The sequence below is a fragment of the Ranitomeya imitator genome, unplaced genomic scaffold (assembly GCF_032444005.1).
Source record: "Ranitomeya imitator isolate aRanImi1 unplaced genomic scaffold, aRanImi1.pri SCAFFOLD_668, whole genome shotgun sequence".
NCBI lineage: Eukaryota > Metazoa > Chordata > Amphibia > Anura > Dendrobatidae > Ranitomeya > Ranitomeya imitator.
This window is the reverse complement of record NW_027194382.1, coordinates 102868-124401: the sequence shown is the minus strand read 5'-3', so window position 1 is coordinate 124401 and position 21534 is coordinate 102868. Positions and strand designations below refer to the sequence as shown.

The window sequence follows — 21534 nt, the reverse complement described above, 5'->3', positions numbered from 1 at the left end:
TTAGGTTAGGGATTAGGGTTAAGGTTAGGGTTGTGATTAGGGGTGTATTGGGATTAGGGTTAGGTTTGAGGTTAGTGTTGAGATTAGGATTAGGGGTGTGTTGGATTTAGGGTTTTGATTAGGGTTATGGTTAGGGTTGACATTAGGGTTGTTTTGGGGTAAGGGTTGGGATTATCGTTAGGGTTAGTGATTAGGATTATGGATCGGGTTGGGATTAGGGTTAGGGGTGTGTTGGAGTTGGGTTGGAGCTAGAATTGGGGGGTTTCCACTGTTTAGGTACATCAGGGGGTCTCCAAACACGACAGCCAATTTTGCGCTCAAAAAGTCAAATGGTGCTCCCTCCCTTCTAAGCTCTGCCGTGCGCCCAAACAGTGGGTTACCCCCACATATTTGGCATCAGCATACTCGGGATACATTGGATAACAACTTCTGGGGTCCAATTTCTCTTGTTACCCTTGTGAAAATAAAAACTTGGGGGCTACAAAATCCTTTTTGTGGAAAAATATATATATATATTTTTTTTATGACTCTGCATTATAAACTTCTGTGAAGCACTTGGGCATTCAAAGTTCTCACCACACATCTATATAAGTTCCATGGGGGGTCTAGTTTCCAAAATGGGGTCACTTGTGGGGGATTTCTACTGTTTAGGCACATCAGGGGCTCTCCAAACGCGACATGGCGTCCAATCTCAATTCCAGCCAATTCTACATTGAAAAAGTAAAACGGCACTCCTTCTCTTCCAAGCTCTGCGGTGCGCCCAAACAGTGGTTTACCCCCACATATTGGGTATCAGCGTACTCAGGAGAAATTGCACAACAACTTTTCTGGTCTAATTTCTCCTGTTACCCTTGTGAAAATAAAAATTTGTGGGCAAAAAGATCATTTTTGTAGAAAAAATGCGATTTTTTTTTTTTCACGGCTCTACATTATAAACTTCTGTGAAGCACATGGGGGTTCAAAGTGCTCACCACACATCTAGATAAGTTCCTTAAGGGGTCTAGTTTCCAAAATGGGGTCACTTGTGGGGGGTTTCTACTGTTTAGGCACATCAGGGGCTCTCCAAACGCGACATGGCGTCCAATCTCAATTCCAGCCAATTCTACATTGAAAAAGTAAAACGGCGCTCCTTCACTTCCAAGCTCTGCGGTGCGCCCAAACAGTGGTTTACCCTCACATATGGGGTATCGAGAAATCGCACAACAACTTTTGTGGTCTAATTTCTCCTGTTACCCTTGTGAAAATAAGAATTTGTGGGCGAAAAGATCATTTTTGTGTAAACAAAAGCGATTTTTTATTTTCACGGCTCTACGTTATAAACTTCTGTGAATCACTTGGGGGTTCAAAGTGCTCACCACACATCTAGATAAGTTCCTTAAGGGGTCTAGTTTCCAAAATGGTGTCACTTGTGGGGGGTTTCCACTGTTTAGGCACATCATGGGGCTCTGCAAACGCAACATGGCGTCCAATCTCAATTCCAGCCAATTCTGCATTGAAAAAGTCAAACGGCGCTCCTTCACTTCTAAGTTCTGCGGTGCGCCCAAAAAGTGGTTTACTCCCACATATGGGGTATTGGCGTATTCAGGAGAAATTGCATAACAAAATTTATGGTTACATTTCTGTTTTTACACTTGTGAAAATAAAAAAAATGGTTCTGAATTAAGATGTTTGCAAAAAAAAGTTAAATGTTCATTTTTTCCTTCCACATTGTTTCAGTTCCTGTGAAGCACGTAAAGGGTTAATAAACTTCTTGAATGTCGTTTTGAGAACCTTGAGGGGTGTAGTTTTTAGAATGGTGCCACACTTCATTATTTTCTATCATATAGACCCCTCAAAATGACTTCAAATGAGATGTGGTCCCTAACAAAAAAATGGTGTTGTAAAAATGAGAAATTGCTGGTCAACTTTTAACCCTTATAACTCCCTAACAAAAAAAAATTTTGTTTCCAAAATTGTGCTGATGTAAAGTAGACATGTGGGAAATGTTATTTATTAACTATTTTTCGTGACATATCTCTCTGATTTAAGGGCATAAAAATACAAAGTTTGAAAATTGCAAAATTTTAAAAATGTTCGCCATATTTCCGTTTTTTTCATAAATAATCGCAAGTAATATCGAAGACATGTTACCACTAACATGAAGTACAATATGTCACGAAAAAACAATCTCAGAATCAGCGGGATCCATTGAAGCGTTCCAGAGTTATAACCTCATAAAGTGACAGTGGTCAGAATTGCAAAAATTGGCCCGGTCATTAAGTACCAAATTGGCTCTGTCACTAAGGGGTTAAACAGTTCTTGTATCTTTCACATCCACATTCTGGCTGTATTTTGCAACCATATTTAATTTGTATTTTGTCTGAATATATAACTAAAAATTAACAGAACACAAACACTAAAGAGCTGGCGACGGAGAAGAATATCCGACTTCTCTTTTTATCCCGCGGTCACCACTCACCTGGGCGGTGATCTGTAGGGGTCTCGTCTTTACACCGCTGACCGCCCCTCACATTAGGGGTCTCCTCTTTACACCGCTGATCGCCCCTCATATTAGGGGTCTCCTCTTTACACCACTGATCGCCCCTCATATAAGGGGTCTCCTCTTTACACCGCTGATCGTCCCTCATATTAGGGGTCTCCTCTTTACACCGCTGATCGCCCCTCACATTAGGGGTCTCCTCTTTACACCGCTGATCGTCCCTCACATTAGGGGTCTCCTCTTTACACCGCTGATCGCCCCTCACATTAGGGGTCTCCTCTTTACACCGCTGATCGCCCCTCACATTAGGGGTCTCCTCTTTACACCGCTGATCGCCCCTCACATTAGGGGTCTCCTCTTTACACCGCTGATCGTCCCTCACATTAGGGGTCTCCTCTTTACACCGCTGATCGTCCCTCACATTAGGGGTCTCCTCTTTACACCGCTGATCGCCCCTCATATTAGGGTTCTCCTCTTTACACCGCTGATCGTCCCTCATATTAGGGGTCTCCTCTTTACACCGCTGATCGTCCCTCATATTAGGGGTCTCCTCTTTACACCGCTGATCGTCCCTCATATTAGGGGTCTCCTCTTTACACCGCTGATCGTCCCTCACATTAGGGGTCTCCTCTTTACACCGCTGATCGCCCCTCACATTAGGGGTCTCCTCTTTACACCGCTGATCGCCCCTCACATTAGGGGTCTCCTCTTTACACCGCTGATCGCCCCTCACATTAGGGGTCTCCTCTTTACACCGCTGATCGCCCCTCACATTAGGGGTCTCCTCTTTACACCGCTGATCGCCCCTCACATTAGGGGTCTCCTCTTTACACCGCTGATCGTCCCTCACATTAGGGGTCTCCTCTTTACACCGCTGATCACCCCTCATATTAGGGGTCTCCTCTTTACACCGCTGATCGTCCCTCACATTAGGGGTCTCCTCTTTACACCGCTGATCGCCCCTCACATTAGGGGTCTCCTCTTTACACCGCTGATCGCCCCTCACATTAGGGGTCTCCTCTTTACACCGCTGATCGCCCCTCACATTAGGGGTCTCCTCTTTACACCGCTGATCGCCCCTCACATTAGGGGTCTCCTCTTTACACCGCTGATCGCCCCTCACATTAGGGGTCTCCTCTTCACACCGCTGATCGCCCCTCATATTAGGGGTCTCCTCTTTACACCGCTGATCGCCCCTCACATTAGGGGTCTCCTCTTCACACCGCTGATTGCCCCTCATATTAGGGGTCTCCTCTTTACACCGCTGATTGCCCCACACATTTCTCTTTGGACCATTAATATTGTTCAGATCTTTTTCCGGATCCAAAATCTGCAAAACAAATATTGTAAAAGTCCCCGATGATCGGAGAAGTCCCTGGGGTTGTCCTTTTACTGGAGAGAACTGAGGAGACACAGACGGGACTGACATCGTTATTACATACAGAGAATTATAGGCCGTGTGTATTTAGTCCTGACTATTACCTGGTGATGTGCGGGGCCGGTGCTCCTCCATCATCACCTCCTGGTACCGATCCTTGGGTCCTTCTAGATACTCCCATTCCTCCATGGAGAAATAGACGGTGACGTCCTGACACCTTATAGGAACCTGACACACAATGATACCGTCATCACCCAGAATCCTCCAGTGCTGTCCTGTATAATGTCCCAGCATTCCCAGCAGCGTCACCTCTCCAGTCAGCAGCTCAATCATCTTGTTGGCGAGTTCTAGGATCTTCTGGTCATTGATCTCCTCATGTATCTGGGAGTGAGGTGGAGGCTCCAGGATTGGGCTCAGGGTTCCTCCCCGTCCTTCAGACACAGGGGCCTGACAGCGATCACTAGAGATCTTCACTACTATGTAATCCTGAGTGTGGAGACATTAATAATATCACTACAGACATCTCCAGAGTCCATCACCTCTCCGGTCATATCCCCTGTTATTCCCATAGATAATGAGGTCATGTGATGACATCAGAGCCTCTCTCCTCTCCGGTCATATCCTGTTATTCCCATAGATAATGAGATCATGTGATGACATCAGAACCTCTCACCTCTCCGGTCACATCCCGTTATTCCCATAGATAATGAGGTCATGTGATGACATCAGAGCCTCTCACCTCTCCAGTCATATCCCCTGTTATTCCCATAAATAATGAGGTCATGTGATGACATCAGAGCCTCTCTCCTCTCCGGTCATATCCTGTTATTCCCATAGATAATGAGGTCATGTGATGACATCAGAACCTCTCACCTCTCCGGTCATATCCCCTGTTATTCCCGTAGATAATGAGGTCATGTGATAGACTCAGTCTGCTGAAAATCATCTTTTAACTTCCATCTTTTAAATTACATCTTTTTAATTATGATTCTGAATTAGACTGAATTCTAGAATGCATTTGGCTACTCATCACTACTACAATATTATCATCATCTGCACCATCTAATCGAGCTGTTCTCCTCTTCCCACAGGTATGCACTGACTTTACCCAGCTCTCCCTGGCTCCAGAATATCTCTGTATACTGCATTGATTTTCCATGGTATGCACTGACTTTACCCAGCTCTCCCTGGCTCCAGAATATCTCTGTATACTGCATTGATTTTCCATGGTATGCACTGACTTTACCCAGCTCTCCCTGGCTCCAGAATATCTCTGTATACTGCATTGATTTTCCATGGTATGCACTGACTTTACCCAGCTCTCCCTGGCTCCAGAATATCTCTGTATACTGCATTGATTTTCCATGGTATGCACTGACTTTACCCAGCTCTCCCTGGCTTCTGAATGTCTCTGTATATTGCACTGACTTTTCTATGCTTCCCCTGGACCTGAGTGTCTTGGTGCAGCACATATAATCCTTTTAGTATGCTTTCTTACCTATGAGCTTGTTTCCATGACCTGTTTTCATGTATCCCATTGTGTGATCCTGGCATCTCTTTGAGTGGTCAGTCTTACCCCTCCCTCACTTTATGACCTTTGCTTAACTCTCTACATCTGGTCTCCCATACCCAGCCACCCCCTCATTCACACCTGATTGCCCTTAACTGGGGATATATTCACATGCAGGAGTCTGCTATAGACTCAGTCTGCTGCAAATCATCTTTTAAATTACATCTTTTTAATTATGATTCTGAATTAGACTGAATTGGACTGGAATTGACTGGAAGGTAACAGAACACCAACCACTACAATGTTTCGGTTTCTTTTCTCTTTCACCCCCATACTACTTTCCTTCTTACAATCTCCTGCAATCCCTCCTCCTAGTAAGGAACTAGTCATTTCTTCCTCCATACTCCCCAGCCATCTCACCTTCCCCTCAGAACTGTTCCTCCACATACAATCCTTTTTATCCAGACACACACGGCCAATCATGTCCTATCCTGCTCCCACCTTCTAATGATCTGTCTGTTACTCCTCATTGCTGGTGACATATCCCGGCCCTCCCCAATTCATCCCCACACTCGTTTCTAACCCCCTGCCACGATCCTCCGCACGTTTTCCCAACCACGACAACCTCATACCCATTCATCCAGCCCCCACTCCCCCGCTCCCCCTACTTGGAGCACTATGGAACGCACGCTCCATCTGCAACAAACTGCCATTTATCCATGACCTCTTCATCACCAACAAACTCTCCTTCCTCGGCCTCACTGAAACCTGGCTCACCCCCTCTGACTCGGCCTCTCCAGCTGCGCTCTCCTATGGCGGATTCCACCTCTCTCACACCCCTCGCCCCAGCAACAAACGCGGTGGAGGAGTTGGCTTGCTCCTGTCCGACACCTGCTCCTTTACTCCAATCCCGCTACCACCCTCCGCTACTCTTCCCTCGTTTGAGGTGCACTCTGTCCGCATCTATTCCCCCTCCAACCTCCAGCTGGCTGTCATCTACCGCCCCCCAGAACTAGCCATCTCCACCTTTCTCGACCACTTCACCACCTGGCTACTTCATTTCCTCTCTGTTGACATCCCCACTATCATCATGGGTGATTTCAATGTCCCCATTGACACTTTCACCTCAGCTACCTCTAAACTTTTATCACTGACTGCCTCCTTTGGCCTCACTCAATGGTCCTCTGAGGCCACTCACAAAGATGGCCACACGCTGGACCTCATCTTCACCCGCCTCTGCTCCCTTACTAACCTCACTAACACACCCCTCCCCCTGTCTGACCACAACCTACTGACATTCTCGTCCCTCTCCTCTCCTAGTGTGCAACCCCCACTCCACAAACTCACTCACCCTCGCAGAAATCTCAAACATCTCAACTTACAATCACTCTCTGAGTCCCTTCTCCCTCTCACAGACATAGCCTCCCTTCATGACACAGATGCTGCTGCCACTTTTTATAACACCACAATAACAACAACACTCGATTCGGCCACCCCACTCATGCATAGTAAAACTCGTACAATTAACAGGCAGCCCTGGCTGACCAGCCTGACCAAAGAATTGAGACGGGCTTCCAGGATTGCTGAGCGGAGATGGAAGCGATCCCACTCTGCCGACCACTTCACTGCATACAAGCAGTCCCTCGCCAGCTTCAAGTCTGCGCTCACTGCCGCAAAACAAACTTACTTCTCATCCCTCATATCCTCCCTGTCCCACAACCCTAAACAGCTTTTCAACACTTTCAATTCTCTACTCCGTCCCCCCGCACCTCCTCCCTCCCCCCTCATTTCTGCTGATGACTTCGCCTCTTTCTTTAAACAGAAGATCGACACGATCAGAGAAAGCTTTGGCCCACAGCTCCCACTGCCCCTCTTAGCTGCTCAACCCTGCTCCTCCAAAACCAGCTTCTCCACCATGACAGAAGATCAGCTCTCCACCCTCCTGTCAAGATCACACCTCACCACCTGCACGCTTGACCCGCTCCCATCCCACCTCATCCCTAACCTTTCCACGGTCTTCATCCCAACCCTAACACACCTCTTCAACCTCTCACTCACAACAGGTGTCTTTCCCTCATCCTTCAAGCATGCCAAGATCACACCCATCCTCAAAAAGCCCTCCCTCGACCCATCCTCTGTGTCTAGCTATCGCCCAATATCTCTTCTCCCTTATGCCTCCAAATTGCTGGAGCAACACGTCCATCTTGAACTGTCCTCCCACTTCTCCTCCTGCTCCCTCTTTGATCGGTTACAATCAGGCTTCCGTTCCCATCACTCAACTGAAACTGCCCTAACTAAAGTCACCAATGACCTACTAACTGCCAGGAGCAAGCGACACTACTCTGTCCTCCTTCTCCTGGACTTGTCTTCTGCCTTTGACACTGTAGACCACTCCCTTTTGCTACAAATCCTCTCATCCCTTGGCATCACAGACTTGGCCCTTTCCTGGATCTCGTCATATCTGACAGACCGAACATTCAGTGTCTCCCTCCCCCACACCACCTCCTCACTTCGCCCCTTGTCAGTCGGTGTTCCTCAAGGCTCTGTTCTAGGACCCCTACTCTTCTCCATCTACACTTTCGGCCTGGGACAGCTCATAGAATCCCACGGTATGCAGTACCATCTCTACGCTGACGACACGCAGATCTACCTCTCCGGACATGACCTCTCCTCCTTGCTTACCAAAATCCCGCACTGTCTGTCTGCCATTTCAGCCTTCTTTTCTGCTCGCTTTCTACAACTGAACATGGACAAAACAGAATTCATCATCTTTCCCCCATCTCACTCTACCCCTCCACCAGACCTATCCATCAATGTCAATGGCTGCTCACTATCCCCAGTCCCACACGCCCGGTGCCTCGGGGTGATCCTCGACTCTGCCCTCTCTTTCAAGCCACATATCCAAGCCCTTGCCTCCTCCTGTCGTCTCAAACTCAAAAATATTTCCCGGATCCGTGCTTTCCTTGACCGCAACACTGCAAAAACGCTAGTGCATGCCCTTATCATCTCCCGCCTCGACTACTGCAACCTCCTACTCTCTGGACTCCCCTCTAGCACTCTGGCACCACTCCAATCCATCCTACACTCTGCTGCCCGACTAATCCACCTGTCCCCCCGCTATTCCCCAGCCTCTCCCCTGTGTCAAGCCCTTCACTGGCTTCCTATCGCCCAGAGACTCCAGTTCAAAACCCTCACACTGACATACAAAGCCATCCACAACCTGTCTCCTCCATACATCTGTGACATGGTCTCCCGGTACCTACCTACACGCGACCTCCGATCCTCCCAAGACCTCCTTCTCTACTCCCCTCTCATCTCTTCTTCCCATAACCGCATCCAAGACTTCTCCCGTGCTTCCCCCATACTCTGGAACTCTCTACCCCAACACATCAGACTTGCGCCTACCATAGAAACCTTCAAAAAGAACCTGAAGACTCATCTCTTCCGACAAGCCTACAGCCTGCAGTGATCCTCAACCTACTGAACAGCCGCACAGCCAGCTCTTCCCTCTCCTAGTGTATCCTCACCCACCCCCTGCAGACTGTGAGCCCTCGCGGGCAGGGTCCTCCCTCCTTATGTACTCGTGTGCCTTGTTATCTGCTCATGTTTAATGTATTTGTCTATATTTGCCCCGTATTCACATGTAAAGCGCCATGGAATAAATGGCGCTATAAAAATGTATAATAATAATAATAATGTGATGACATCAGAGCCTCTCACCTCTCCGGTCATATCCCGTTATTCCCATAGATAATGAGGTCATGTGATGACATCAGAACCTCTCTCCTCTCCGGTCATATCCTGTTATTCCCATAGATAATGAGGTCATGTGATGACATCAGAACCTTTCACCTCTCCGGTCATATCCCCTGTTATTCCCGTAGATAATGAGCTCATGTGATGATATCAGAGCCTCTCACCTCTCCGGTCATATCCCGTTATTCCCATAGATAATGAGGTCATGTGATGACATCAGAGCCTCTCACCTCTCCGGTCATATCCCGTTATTCCCGTAGATAATGAGCTCATGTGATGATATCAGAGCCTCTCACCTCTCCGGTCATATCCCGTTATTCCCGTAGATAATGAGCTCATGTGATGATATCAGAGCCTCTCACCTCTCCGGTCATATCCCGTTATTCCCATAGATAATGAGGTCATGTGATGACATCAGAGCCTCTCACCTCTCCGGTCATATCCCGTTATTCCCATAGATAATGAGGTCATGTGATGACATCAGAACCTCTCACCTCTCCGGTCATATCCCGTTATTCCCATAGATAATGAGGTCATGTGATGACATCAGAGCCTCTCACCTCTCCGGTCATATCCCGTTATTCCCATAGATAATGAGGTCATGTGATGACATCAGAGCCTCTCACCTCTCCGGTCATATCCCGTTATTCCCATAGATAATGAGGTCATGTGATGACATCAGAACCTCTCACCTCTCCGGTCATATCCCGTTATTCCCATAGATAATGAGGTCATGTGATGACATCAGAGCCTCTCACCTCTCCGGTCATATCCCGTTATTCCCATAGATAATGAGGTCATGTGATGACATCAGAGCCTCTCTCCTCTCCGGTCATATCCTGTTATTCCCATAGATAATGAGGTCATGCGATGACATCAGAACCTCTCACCTCTCCGGTCATATCCTGTTATTCCCATAGATAATGAGGTCATGTGATGACACCAGAGCCTCTCACCTCTCCAGTAAGATGGAAGATTATCTCCAGGGTGAGGTTTATTATCCTCTCCTCCATCTTCTTCTTCTCTCTATCCATCCTTGGTGGGTGAACCAGTAAAATTATTTGACATTAAAAGAACTAACGGACAGGATTATTCAGTGCAAGACCCTGAGTAGAAAAAAAGATGAACCAATATAAAAACATACCGAAAATCTTATGGAAAAATTACAATTACTGGAGATAATCCGATGCTGAAGTTGGTTTCTTATTTGGCAATTTCTTTTCTTTCTTTACCCCTTCATGACCCAGCCTATTTTGACCTTAATGACCTGGCCGTCTTTTATAATTCTGACCACTGTCCCTTTATGAGGTAATAACTCAGGAACGCTTCAACGAATCCTAGCAGTTCTGAGATTGTTTTTTGTGACATATTGGGCTTCATGTTAGTGGTAAATTTAGGTCGATAATTTTTGCGTTTATTCGTGAAAAAAATGGAAATTTGGCTACAATTTTGAAAATTTTGCAATTTTCAAATTTTGAATTTTTATTCTGTTAAACGAGAGAGTTATGTGACACAAAATAGTTAATAAATAACATTACCCACATGTCTACTTTACATCAGCACAATTTTGGAACCAAATTTTTTTTTTGCTTGGAAGTTATAAGGGTTAAAATTTGACCAGCGATTTCTCATTTTTACAGCAAAATTTACAAAACCATCAGTTTGAGGGGTCTATATGGCTGAAAATACCCAAAAGTGACACCATTCTAAAAACTGCACCCCTCAAGGTGCTCAAAACCACATTCAAGAAGTTTATTAACCCTTCAGGTGCTTCACAGCAGCAGAAGCAACATGGAAGGAAAAAATGAACATTTAACTTTTTAGTCACAAAAATTATGTTTTAGCAACAATTTTTTTATTTTCCCAAGGGTAAAAAGAGAAACTGGACACCAAAAGTTATTGTACAATTTTTCCTGATTACACCGATGCCCCATATGTGGGGGGGAACCACTGTTTGGGCGCACGACAGGGCTCGGAAGGGAAGGAGCGCCATTTGACTTTTTCAATGAAAAATTGGCTCCAATCTTTAGCGGACACCATGTCGCGTTTGGAGAGCCCCTGTGTGCCTAAACATTAAAGCTCCCCCAAATTTGACCCCATTTTGGAAACTAGACCCCCCAAGGAGCTTATCTAGATGGATAGTGAGCACGTTGATCCCCCAGGTGCTTCACAAATTGATCCATAAAAATGAAAAAGTACTTTTTTTTCACGAAAAAATTCTTTTAGCCTCAATTTTTTTCATTTTCACATGGGTAACAGGATAAAATGGATCCTAAAATGTGTTGGGCAATTTCTCCTGAGTACACTGATACCTCACATGTAGGGGTAACCACTGTTTGGGCACACGGCAGGGCTCGGAAGGGAAGGAGCGCCATTTGACTTTTTGAATGAAAAATTAGCTCCAATCGTTAGCTGACACCATGTTGCGTTTGGAGAGCCCCTGTTTGCCTAAACATTGGAGCTTCCCCACATGTAACCCCATTTTGGAAACTAGACCTCCCAAGGAACTAATCTAGATGTGCGGTGACCACTTTAAACCCTCAAGTGCTTCACAGAAGTTTATAACGCAGAGCCGTGAAAATAAAAAATCATTTTTCTTTCCTCAAAAATTATTTTGTAGCCCACAATTTTTATTTTCACAAGAGTAACAAGAGAAATTGGACCCCAAAAGTTGTTGTCCAGTTTGTCCTGAGTACGCTGATACCCCATATGTGGGGGTAAACCACTGTTTGGGCACACGTTGGGGCTCAGAAGGGAAGTAGTGACTTTTGAAATGCAGACTTTGATGGAATGGTCTGCGGTCGACACGTTGCGTTTGCAGAGCCCCTGATGTGCCTAAACAGTAGAACCCCCCCACAAATGACCCCACTTTGGAAACTAGACTCCCCAAGGAACTTATCTAGATATGTGGTGAGCACTTTGAACCCCCAAGTGCTTCACAGAAGTTTACAACACAGAGCCGTGAAAATAAAAAATCATGTTTCTTTCCTCAAAAATGATGTTTTAGCAAGCAATTTTTTATTTTCACAAGGGTAACAGGAGAAATTGGACCCCAATAGTTGTTGCCGAGTTTGTCCTGAGTACGGTGATACCCCATATGTGGGGGTAAACCACTGTTTGGGCACACGTCGGGGCTCGGAAGGGAAGTAGTGACTTTTGAAATGCAGACTTTGATGGAATGGTTTGTGGGCGTCATGTTGCGTTTGCAGAGCCCCTGATGTGCCTAAACAGTAGAAACCCCCCACAAGTGACCCTACTTTGGAAACTAGACCCCCCAAGGAACTTATCTAGATATGTGGTGAGCACTTTGAACCCCCAAGTGCTTCACAGACGTTTACAGCGCAGAGCCGTGAAAATAAAAAATCATGTTTCTTTCTCAAAAATGATGTTTTAGCAAGCATTTTTTTATTTTCACAAGGGTAACAGGAGAAATTGGACCCCAATAGTTGTTGGCGAGTATGTCCTGAGTACACTGATACCCCATATGTGGGGGTAAACCACTGTTTGGGCACACGTCTGGGCTCGGAAGGGAAGTAGTGACTTTTGAAATGCAGCCTTGATGTAATGGTCTGCGGGCGTCACGTTGCGTTTGCAGAGCCCCTGATGTGCCTAAACAGTAGAAACCCCCCACAAGTGACCCTACTTTGGAAACTAGACCCCAAGGATCTTATCTAGATATGTGGTGAGCACTTTGAACCCCCAAGTGCTTCACAGAAGTTTACAACGCAGAGCCGTGAAAATAAAAAATCATTTTTCTTTCCTCAAAAATTGTTTTAGCAAGCAATTTTTTATTTTCATAAGGGTAACAGGAGCAATTGGACCCCAATAATTGTTGCCCAGTTTTTTCTGAGTATGCTGGTACCCCATGTGTGGGGGTAAACCACTGTTTGGGCGCACGTCGGGGCTCGGAAGGGAGGGAAAACCATTTGACTTTTTGAATGCAAGATTGACTGGAATCAATGGTGGCGCCATGTTGCGTTTGGAGACCCCTGATGTGCCTAAACAGTGGAAACCCCTCAATTCTAACACTAACCCCAACACACCCCTAACCCTAATCCCAACTGTAGCCATAACCCTAATCACAACCCTAACCCCAACACACCCCTAACCACAACCCTAACCCCAACACACCCCTAACCCTAATCCCAACCCTAATCCTAACCCTAATCCCAACCCTAACCACAACACACCTCTAACCCTAATCCCAACCCTAATCCTAACCCTAATCCCAACCCTAACCACAACACACCCCTAACCACAACCCTAACCACAGCCTAATCTTAACCCTATTTCCAACCTTAGCCCTAATTCCAACCCTAACCCTAAGGCTATGTGCCCACGTAGCGGATTCGTGTGAGATTTTTTTTTGAAAAAATTTTTTTTTTTTTTTAAATCCGCAGGTAAAAGGCACTGCATTTTACCTGCGGATTTACCGCTGATTTCCAGTGTTTTTTGTGTGGATTTCACCTGTGGATTCCTATTGAGGAACAGGTGTAAAACGCTGCGGAATCCACACAAAGAATTGACATGCTGCGGAAAATACAACACAGCGTTCCCGCGCGGTACTTTCCGCACCATGGGCACAGCGGATTTGGTTTTCCATAGGTTTACATGGTACTGTAAACCTGATGGAAAACTGCTACGAATCCGCAGCGGCCAATCCGCTGCGGATCTGCAGCCAAATCTGCACCGTGTGCACATAGCCTAATTCTAACCCTAATTCTAGCCGTAACCCTAAGGCCAGGTTCACACTGCGCTAGCAGCAGCCCGTTCAGCACATACACTAACGGGCTGCTAGCGCAAGTGCCAATGTTTGCATTGCGCTAGCGCAGATAGAGCATCTGCTAGCTCTATCTGCACTAGCAGACACGGACCCGGAAACGCTGCAGCCCGCGTTTCCGGGTCCGTCACTCAATGACGCTAGTGATGCATCCGACATTGCTGTCTATGGCGGCCGTAACGGACCGTGGCATAAACACGGTGTAACGTAGTCCATCTAATGGACTGCTTAGACGCAGTGTGAACCAACCCTAACCCTAACCCTAGTGGGGCAAAGGAAAAAAAAAATGTTTTCTTTATTTTATTATTGTCCCTATCCATGGGGGTGATAAAGGGGGGTTTATTTATTATTTTTTTTACACAGTGATCAAAATGTACCTGTAACGAATCTGCCGGCAGATTCGGCGGGCGCATTTGGAAGATGGCGGCGCCCATCGAACACACGGACGGACACCGGGAGGGGCCCAGGTCGGTAAGTATGAGGGGGGGGGGAGGGGTGATCGGACAGCGGGAGGGGAGCGGACAGCGGGGGGTGGGGCGGACAGGAGATCGGAGGGGAGCGGGGGACAGTAGATGACAGGACGGAGGACCGGAGGGGAGGAGATCGGTGGCGGTGGGGGGGTCAGATCACGATCTCCAGCCATGGGTGGATTGTAATATTTCACCAATTTTCATTGGTGAAATATTACTATCGCTCTGATTGAAAGTGAAAGGTCACTTTCAACAGCCAATCAGAGCAACAGTAGCCACGGGGGGGGGGGGGGGGGGGGGAGGGGGGGGGTTGAAGCCCCCTTGGGCTAAAGTACAACTCCCCGTGTCCCTGCAGGCCAGGTGAAATTACAGTTAACCCTTTCACTCGGCCTGCAGGAGCCCAATCCTGCCATGACGCATATGCTGCGTCACAGGTCGGAATGGCACAGGTTTTCATGATGCATACGGTGCGTCAAAGGTCGGGAAGGGGTTAATGAAAAAAATAACAATAATAAAATACAATGCAGTTAGGTGCCCTGATGTGAATACGCATAAAACAGCTACAAAAGTTATAAAACTGTAACAAAAACGGGCACTGAAGGGGCGTTATTGAAAGGTTTAAATGACTTTGGGCCACTGAGCTCACACTATAGTGATGGCCCGCATCATATTCTGGGGTCTGGGCATGAGCCCATTTGGGCCAAACTGGAGTCACACCTGAATTTGATGCTGGACCTCATGGACCACTATATGAATTGCTCCTGGAGTAAAATCTTTGTTGGTCGTCCATTACTGTTGTTGGTCCTCCATTTGTACAGAAGAAAACAGGGATGGAGGGCACCATCGTATTATCAAAAGACTGGGATCCACCTGGAGTATGTCAAACCAGAGTAATGAAAAGGAAGAAAAGATACATACACAACACCAGGGATCACCAAAAAATAATAAATCCTAGATAAATAATATAACAAATGGGGGGCGTGTCCTAGCTGGCCATGTGAGTGGAAGCAGGGAAGAGTGCTCCTGCTGCCAGAAGGACAAAAATCCTGCTTTAACCCCGATTTTCGGGTAAACTCACCTAAATCCGGCTGGCTGAAGGTCCGGAGAGTGCAGCGGTGCGGAGCGGCGGGTCCGGAGTCGGCAGCGATGACCAGGAGGCGGCAGAAAGACGCTGGCACCAGCGATGCAGGAGCCGGCCAAGATGGTGCCAATGCTAGGGAGGACGCCGAGAAGGAGAACGCCGCATGTCAGCGGCGCATGGAGGTGGCCGCAAAGCTGCAGCAGTATGCCAGAGTGGAGGCTGCTGAGGAGGCAGAACCAGGAGCTGGAGCTGGAGCTGACCAGGAGGAGGAGGAAGCAAGCAAGGCTGAGCAGCATGAGGTACAGAGGGGGAAGGAGAGAGGCAGCATGGCTGGGGCTAGTGGGGGACCTGAAGCCATATCACAGGGAGAGGAGCCGACCCTTAGGGATGTAATCACCCTGATCTCTTCATGTCAGCAATCCCTGAACTCCTTGGCCCAGCAGATGCAGGAAGTTAAAGGGGACACGGCACAGATTAATGCGGCTCTGCAGAAAATGGACAAACATATAGGAGTGGTGGAGAAGAGGGTGAGCACGGCAGAAGATCACATAGTTAAGCTACAAAAAGCTGAAAAGAAGTTCGCCCAAGCAATAGCCGAGCTCGCTGCTAAAAATGAGGATCTGGAAAATAGATCCAGAAGAAATAATATACGTATAGTGGGGCTGCCTGAAAAGACTGAGGGGAGAAATCCCACTGAGTTTGTGGAGAACTGGCTGCTGGAGAAGATTGGGAACACAGTGTTGACTAAAGTTTTTGCTGTTGAACGGGCTCATAGGGTCCCGCCGCAGCCCCCTGCCCCAGGAGCGAATCCCCGTACCATGCTTGCTAAAATACTCAATTACAGAGACAGAGACATTATCCTTAGAAAGGCTAGAGAGATGGAGGATCTGACGGCTGGAGGTCAGAAAATCGCCATTTATCTGGATTATTCCGCTGCGGTTCAGAAACAGCGGATGAAGTTTACTGGAGTCAAGCGGCGACTGAGGGAGCTGGGAGTGCAGTACTCAGTGATGTTTCCTGCCAAGCTGAGACTGGTGGCTTTTAATAAGACCCACTTTTTCTTGACGCCGGAGGACGCTACCCAGTGGCTTGATACTCATGAGAAAAAACTTAAGGGAATGGGCGACTGACATTTCGGCGAGATCCAATTGGGATTTGTTTTCTCTGTCGATAGTTAGCAATGGTTAAAGAGTTGAGCAACTGTTGGGGGTTTTGCTGGGCCATATTGAAGGAATGGCCGGAGGGGACAGTACCAACTACTAAGTACGGGGGAGGAGGGTTATGCTGGGTACTGTGAACTGGTTTGGTACTTTTTCTATATGTTAATATAAGTTGAAATGAATAATAAAGTGAAAGTTGGGGGGGCAATTGTGATTGCTATGGCAGCGGGACGCGAATGGAGAGGGTTAAGTAAGGGAGAGTGTTCGCAGTGGGCAGTGGAGCCCCACTCTTGATGAGAGGAAGAATGCGTTATATTGGGGGGGTTAGGGGGGCAAGTTGGGAGGGGGCAGGGGAGGTGGGAGGGTTGGGGCAGCTCATACTTGGGAAATTGGATACTTTAAGAAATGATGAGCCACATTATGGGAGATTGTATTAAAATATTGAGTTGGAATGTGAGAGGTCTGGCGGATAAAACACGGCGGGCGGCAAGTCTGCAGTATGTCCGAGAACAGAAGGTCTCAATGATATGTCTGCTGGAGACACATTTAGTGCGGGAGAGGGTAAACGTATTGAATAGGCGCTGGATACAGAGGGCGTATCATTCTACTTTCTCGACGTATTCTAGGGGTGTGTCTGTGTTAATACCTGCGGGGGTGCAGTATGAGGAGGTAATGGTAAAAGAGGATGTGGATGGTCAGTATGTGGTGGTGAAATGTAAAATAAATGGAGTGTTGATGTGTATAGCGGCAATGTATATTCCGCCCCCATACTCAAGTAAGAAGATAAGAGAGGTGCTGGAGAGGGTAGAGCGTTGGGGACCGTTACCATCTCTAATTATTGGCGACCTTAATAATATCTGTGATGACTTTTGGGATAAAAACAAAAATCCCCAGAATAGAACAGGGGGACATATCACTATGTTTGGGACCTATGTCCGGGAAGTAGGTATGATTGATTTATGGAGAGTTAGACATATTGGGGAAAGGACGTACTCATGCTACTCGCCAGCTCATGGTACTTTGTCTAGGATTGACTTGGCGCTGGGTAACTGTTTACTGGACACGATGGTAGGGGAGGTGAGATATTTGCCTAGGGCTCTTTCAGACCATAGTCCAGTTGAGGTGGAATTTCGGCTGGTGGGGACACGGATCGGGAGCAGGAAGGAGTGGAAGATTCACCCTAATTGGCTACACAGTATGGACTTGGAAAAGATAAAGAAGGAGTTGGTGGAATTTTTTGAGATCAACGAGGGAAGTGTAGATGTTCTTACTGTGTGGGAAGCCATGAAGGCGTACTTGAGGGGACTGCTGTTCAGGGATATTAGCAGGTGTAAGAGGAAATCAAGAGAGACAGAGAGGTTGGCGGTTGAAGGGCTGAGAATAGCCGAGGATGAGATGGTAATAGCGGGTACTCCGGAAGCTGGGAGGAGGCTAAAGGCAGCTCAGAGTCAGTTGGAGGAGGTATTGCTCGGCAAGGCTGAAAGGAAGAGGGAATTCATGAATCTGGCTTTTTACCAGGATGGCGAATCTGTGGGTCATTTGCTATCGATGGTGGCTTCTGCCCAGAGAAACACTTCCTTTGTTCATTCTTTGGTATCGGGGAGCGGTGTGGCTGTCTCTGAGACTTCAGAGATTTTGGCCTTTTGTGCGGATTTTTATGCGGACCTATATTCCTCTCAGGTAGATGGGTCGGTGGAGGACATGGTGGCGTTCCTTGAGGAATTGGAGCTCCCAAGGCTGAGTGACATAGATAGAGAAGATTTGGAAGCTCCCATTACGGAGGAGGAATTGGGTCGGGCACTGCAGTCTATGGCTAATGGGAAGGCACCTGGCGTAGATGGATTTCCTGCTGAAATTTATAAAAACTTTGGGGAAGTGCTGATCCCTAAATTAAGGGTACTTCTGGAGGAGGCTAGGAGTGGCGGTCGTCTACCGGCATCTATGCGGGAGGCCATAATAGTGGTGATTCCTAAGGAGGGGAAGGACCCGACACAGCCGGATTCATATCGGCCAATCTCCTTGCTTACTACAGACGTTAAACTTCTGGCTAAGGTGTTGGCGATGAGGTTGACAAGTGTTATTTCCGGCCTGGTGCACTCAGACCAGTCCGGCTTTATGCCTGATCGGTCCACTGCGATCAACTTACGAAGGCTGTATATGAATTTGCAACTCAGATCCGACAACTGTGGCCAGAGAGTTATTGCATCTTTAGACGCTCATAAGGCGTTCGATAGTGTGGAGTGGGGATATCTCTGGCAGGTGCTCCGGAGTATGGGGTTTGGACCGCAGTTCATATCCTGGATTCGACTGATTTGAAACCAGGGATTCAAGCTTGAGGAGGCTAATTTGCATATTCCAGGTGCCTTCTGGGAAAAGCGAAGAGTCTCCCTAAGCTAGAAGATCGTTGGGTACAGCCGGGACCAGCTGCTTGGAAAGCATCACCAAATTTTTGCCTGTAGGACATTATTGCAAGAGATCTTGGCTGAGTAGATTACACAAGAAGGAAAACACACAGCAAGTCAGCAGGATCTAGGAGCAACATGGCAGATGTGACAACCTACATGGTGAGCTGCAGCATCTGCTACATGTTCACAGATCGACCAGAAGAAGAATCCAATTTCACCTGCCAGAAGTGTAGACTAGTGGCCCTTTTAGAAGAAAAGGTGCGGGGTCTTGAAGAAAGAATAGCAACTTTGAAACTCATCAAAGAGAATGAAGACTTTCTAGACAGAACAGAAGCATCTCTACTGGTCACAGAAGGTTAAAAAAGTGTCAGAGAACCTCCAAAAGCAGATGAGTGAAAGCATGTGACCAAAAGAAGCAAGAAGACCATGGAGAAATCACCAACCACACAACTGAAGAACCGATATCAAATCTTTGTAGAGGATGAAGATGGCACACCTAAGGATGAAGCAATACCAGCAAGCAAAAAAGAAAAGGGCACACAGCAACAAGTGACAGCAAAAAGTACAGCCAAGAAGCAACGAAGAGTGGTGGTGGTGGGAGACTCACTACTGAGAGGCACCGAAGCAGCCATCTGCAGACCGGACATAACTGCAAGAGAAGTATGCTGCCTTCCAGGTGCGATGATCAAGGATGTGACCGATAGGATACCAAAGCTCTTCAGCTCCAAGGACGTCCACCCATTTCTTCTGATACATGTTGGCACCAATGACACGGCAAGGAAGGACCTACCGACAATCTGCAAGGACTTTGAAGAGTTGGGGAAGAAAGTAAAGGAACTGGATGCACAGGTAGTTTTTTCTTCTATCCTTCCAGTAGACGGGCATGGCACCAGGAGATGGAACAGGATCCTTGATGCAAACAACTGGCTAAGACGATGGTGCAGACAACAAGGATTCGGATTCCTGGACCACGGTGTGAATTACTTGTACGATGGACTCCTCGCCAGAGACGGACTACACCTCAACAAACCTGGGAAACACACATTCGCCAGAAGACTCGCTACACTCATCAGGAGGGCGTTAAACTAGAAGAAGAGGGGACGGGAAGAAAAACATTAGACTCGAACAAAGAAGACCCAGGAAAACATACTCAGAAGGGAGGTAAGAACATTTCTAAAACAATCCACAGCAAGGAGATTGGAACAAAACAAAATCCTCTAAACTGCATGCTCGCAAACGCCAGAAGCCTGACAAACAAGATGGAAGAACTAGAAGCAGAAATATCTACAGGTAACTTTGACATAGTGGGAATAACCGAGACATGGTTAGATGAAAGCTATGACTGGGCAGTTAACTTACAGGGTTACAGTCTGTTTAGAAAGGATCGTAAAAATCGGAGAGGAGGAGGGGTTTGTCTCTATGTAAAGTCTTGTCTAAAGTCCACTTTAAGGGAGGATATTAGCGAAGGAAATGAGGATGTCGAGTCCATATGGGTCGAAATTCATGGAGGGAAAAATGGTAACAAAATTCTCATTGGGGTCTGTTACAAACCCCCAAATATAACAGAAACCATGGAAAGTCTACTTCTAAAGCAGATAGATGAAGCTGCAACCCATAATGAGGTCCTGGTTATGGGGGACTTTAACTACCCGGATATTAACTGGGAAACAGAAACCTGTGAAACCCATAAAGGCAACAGGTTTCTGCTAATAACCAAGAAAAATTATCTTTCACAATTGGTGCAGAATCCAACCAGAGGAGCAGCACTTTTAGACCTAATACTATCTAATAGACCTGACAGAATAACAAATCTGCAGGTGGTTGGGCATTTAGGAAATAGCGACCACAATATTGTACAGTTTCACCTGTCTTTCACTAGGGGGACTTGTCAGGGAGTCACAAAAACATTGAACTTTAGGAAGGCAAAGTTTGAACAGCTTAGAGATGCCCTTAATCTGGTAGACTGGGACAATATCCTCAGAAATAAGAATACAGATAATAAATGGGAAATGTTTAAGAACATCCTAAATAGGCAGTGTAAGCGGTTTATACCTTGTGGGAATAAAAGGACTAGAAATGGGAAAAACCCAATGTGGCTAAACAAAGAAGTAAGACAGGCAATTAACAGTAAAAAGGAAGCATTTGCACTACTAAAGTAGGATGGCACCATTGAAGCTCTAAAAAACTATAGGGAGAAAAATACTTTATCTAAAAAAACTAATTAAAGCTGCCAAAAAGGAAACAGAGAAGCACATTGCTAAGAAGAGTAAAACTAATCCCAAACAGTTCTTCAACTATATCAATAGTGAAAGAATAAAAACTGAAAATGTAGGCCCCTTGAAAAATAGTGAGGAAAGAATGGTTGTAGATGACGAGGAAAAAGCTAACATATTAAACACCTTCTTCTCCACGGTATTCACGGTGGAAAATGAAATGCTAGGTGAAATCCCAAGAAACAATGAAAACCCTATATTAAGGGTCACCAATCTAACCCAAGAAGAGGTGCGAAACCGGC

At 46.7% G+C, this 21534-nt stretch overlaps 1 protein-coding gene across 2 annotated transcripts in view; it reads right to left on the bottom strand.

Annotated features, from left to right (window-relative positions):
- Positions 1-21534, bottom strand: part of LOC138655022 (gastrula zinc finger protein XlCGF66.1-like) — a 68679-nt gene that overhangs the window by 10759 nt on the left and 36386 nt on the right. The window contains exons 2-4 of one of the 2 annotated variants that reach the window (XM_069743541.1): positions 10080-10229; positions 4167-4343; positions 3962-4085 (exon numbers count right to left, since the gene is read on the bottom strand). In XM_069743541.1, coding sequence (XP_069599642.1) covers positions 3962-4085; positions 4167-4343; positions 10080-10157 — 379 coding nt within the window. In that variant the 5' untranslated portion in view covers positions 10158-10229. Of the gene's footprint in view, positions 1-3961; positions 4344-10079; positions 10230-21534 lie in introns of both variants that reach the window. The other variant, XM_069743540.1, reaches the window with a different exon arrangement.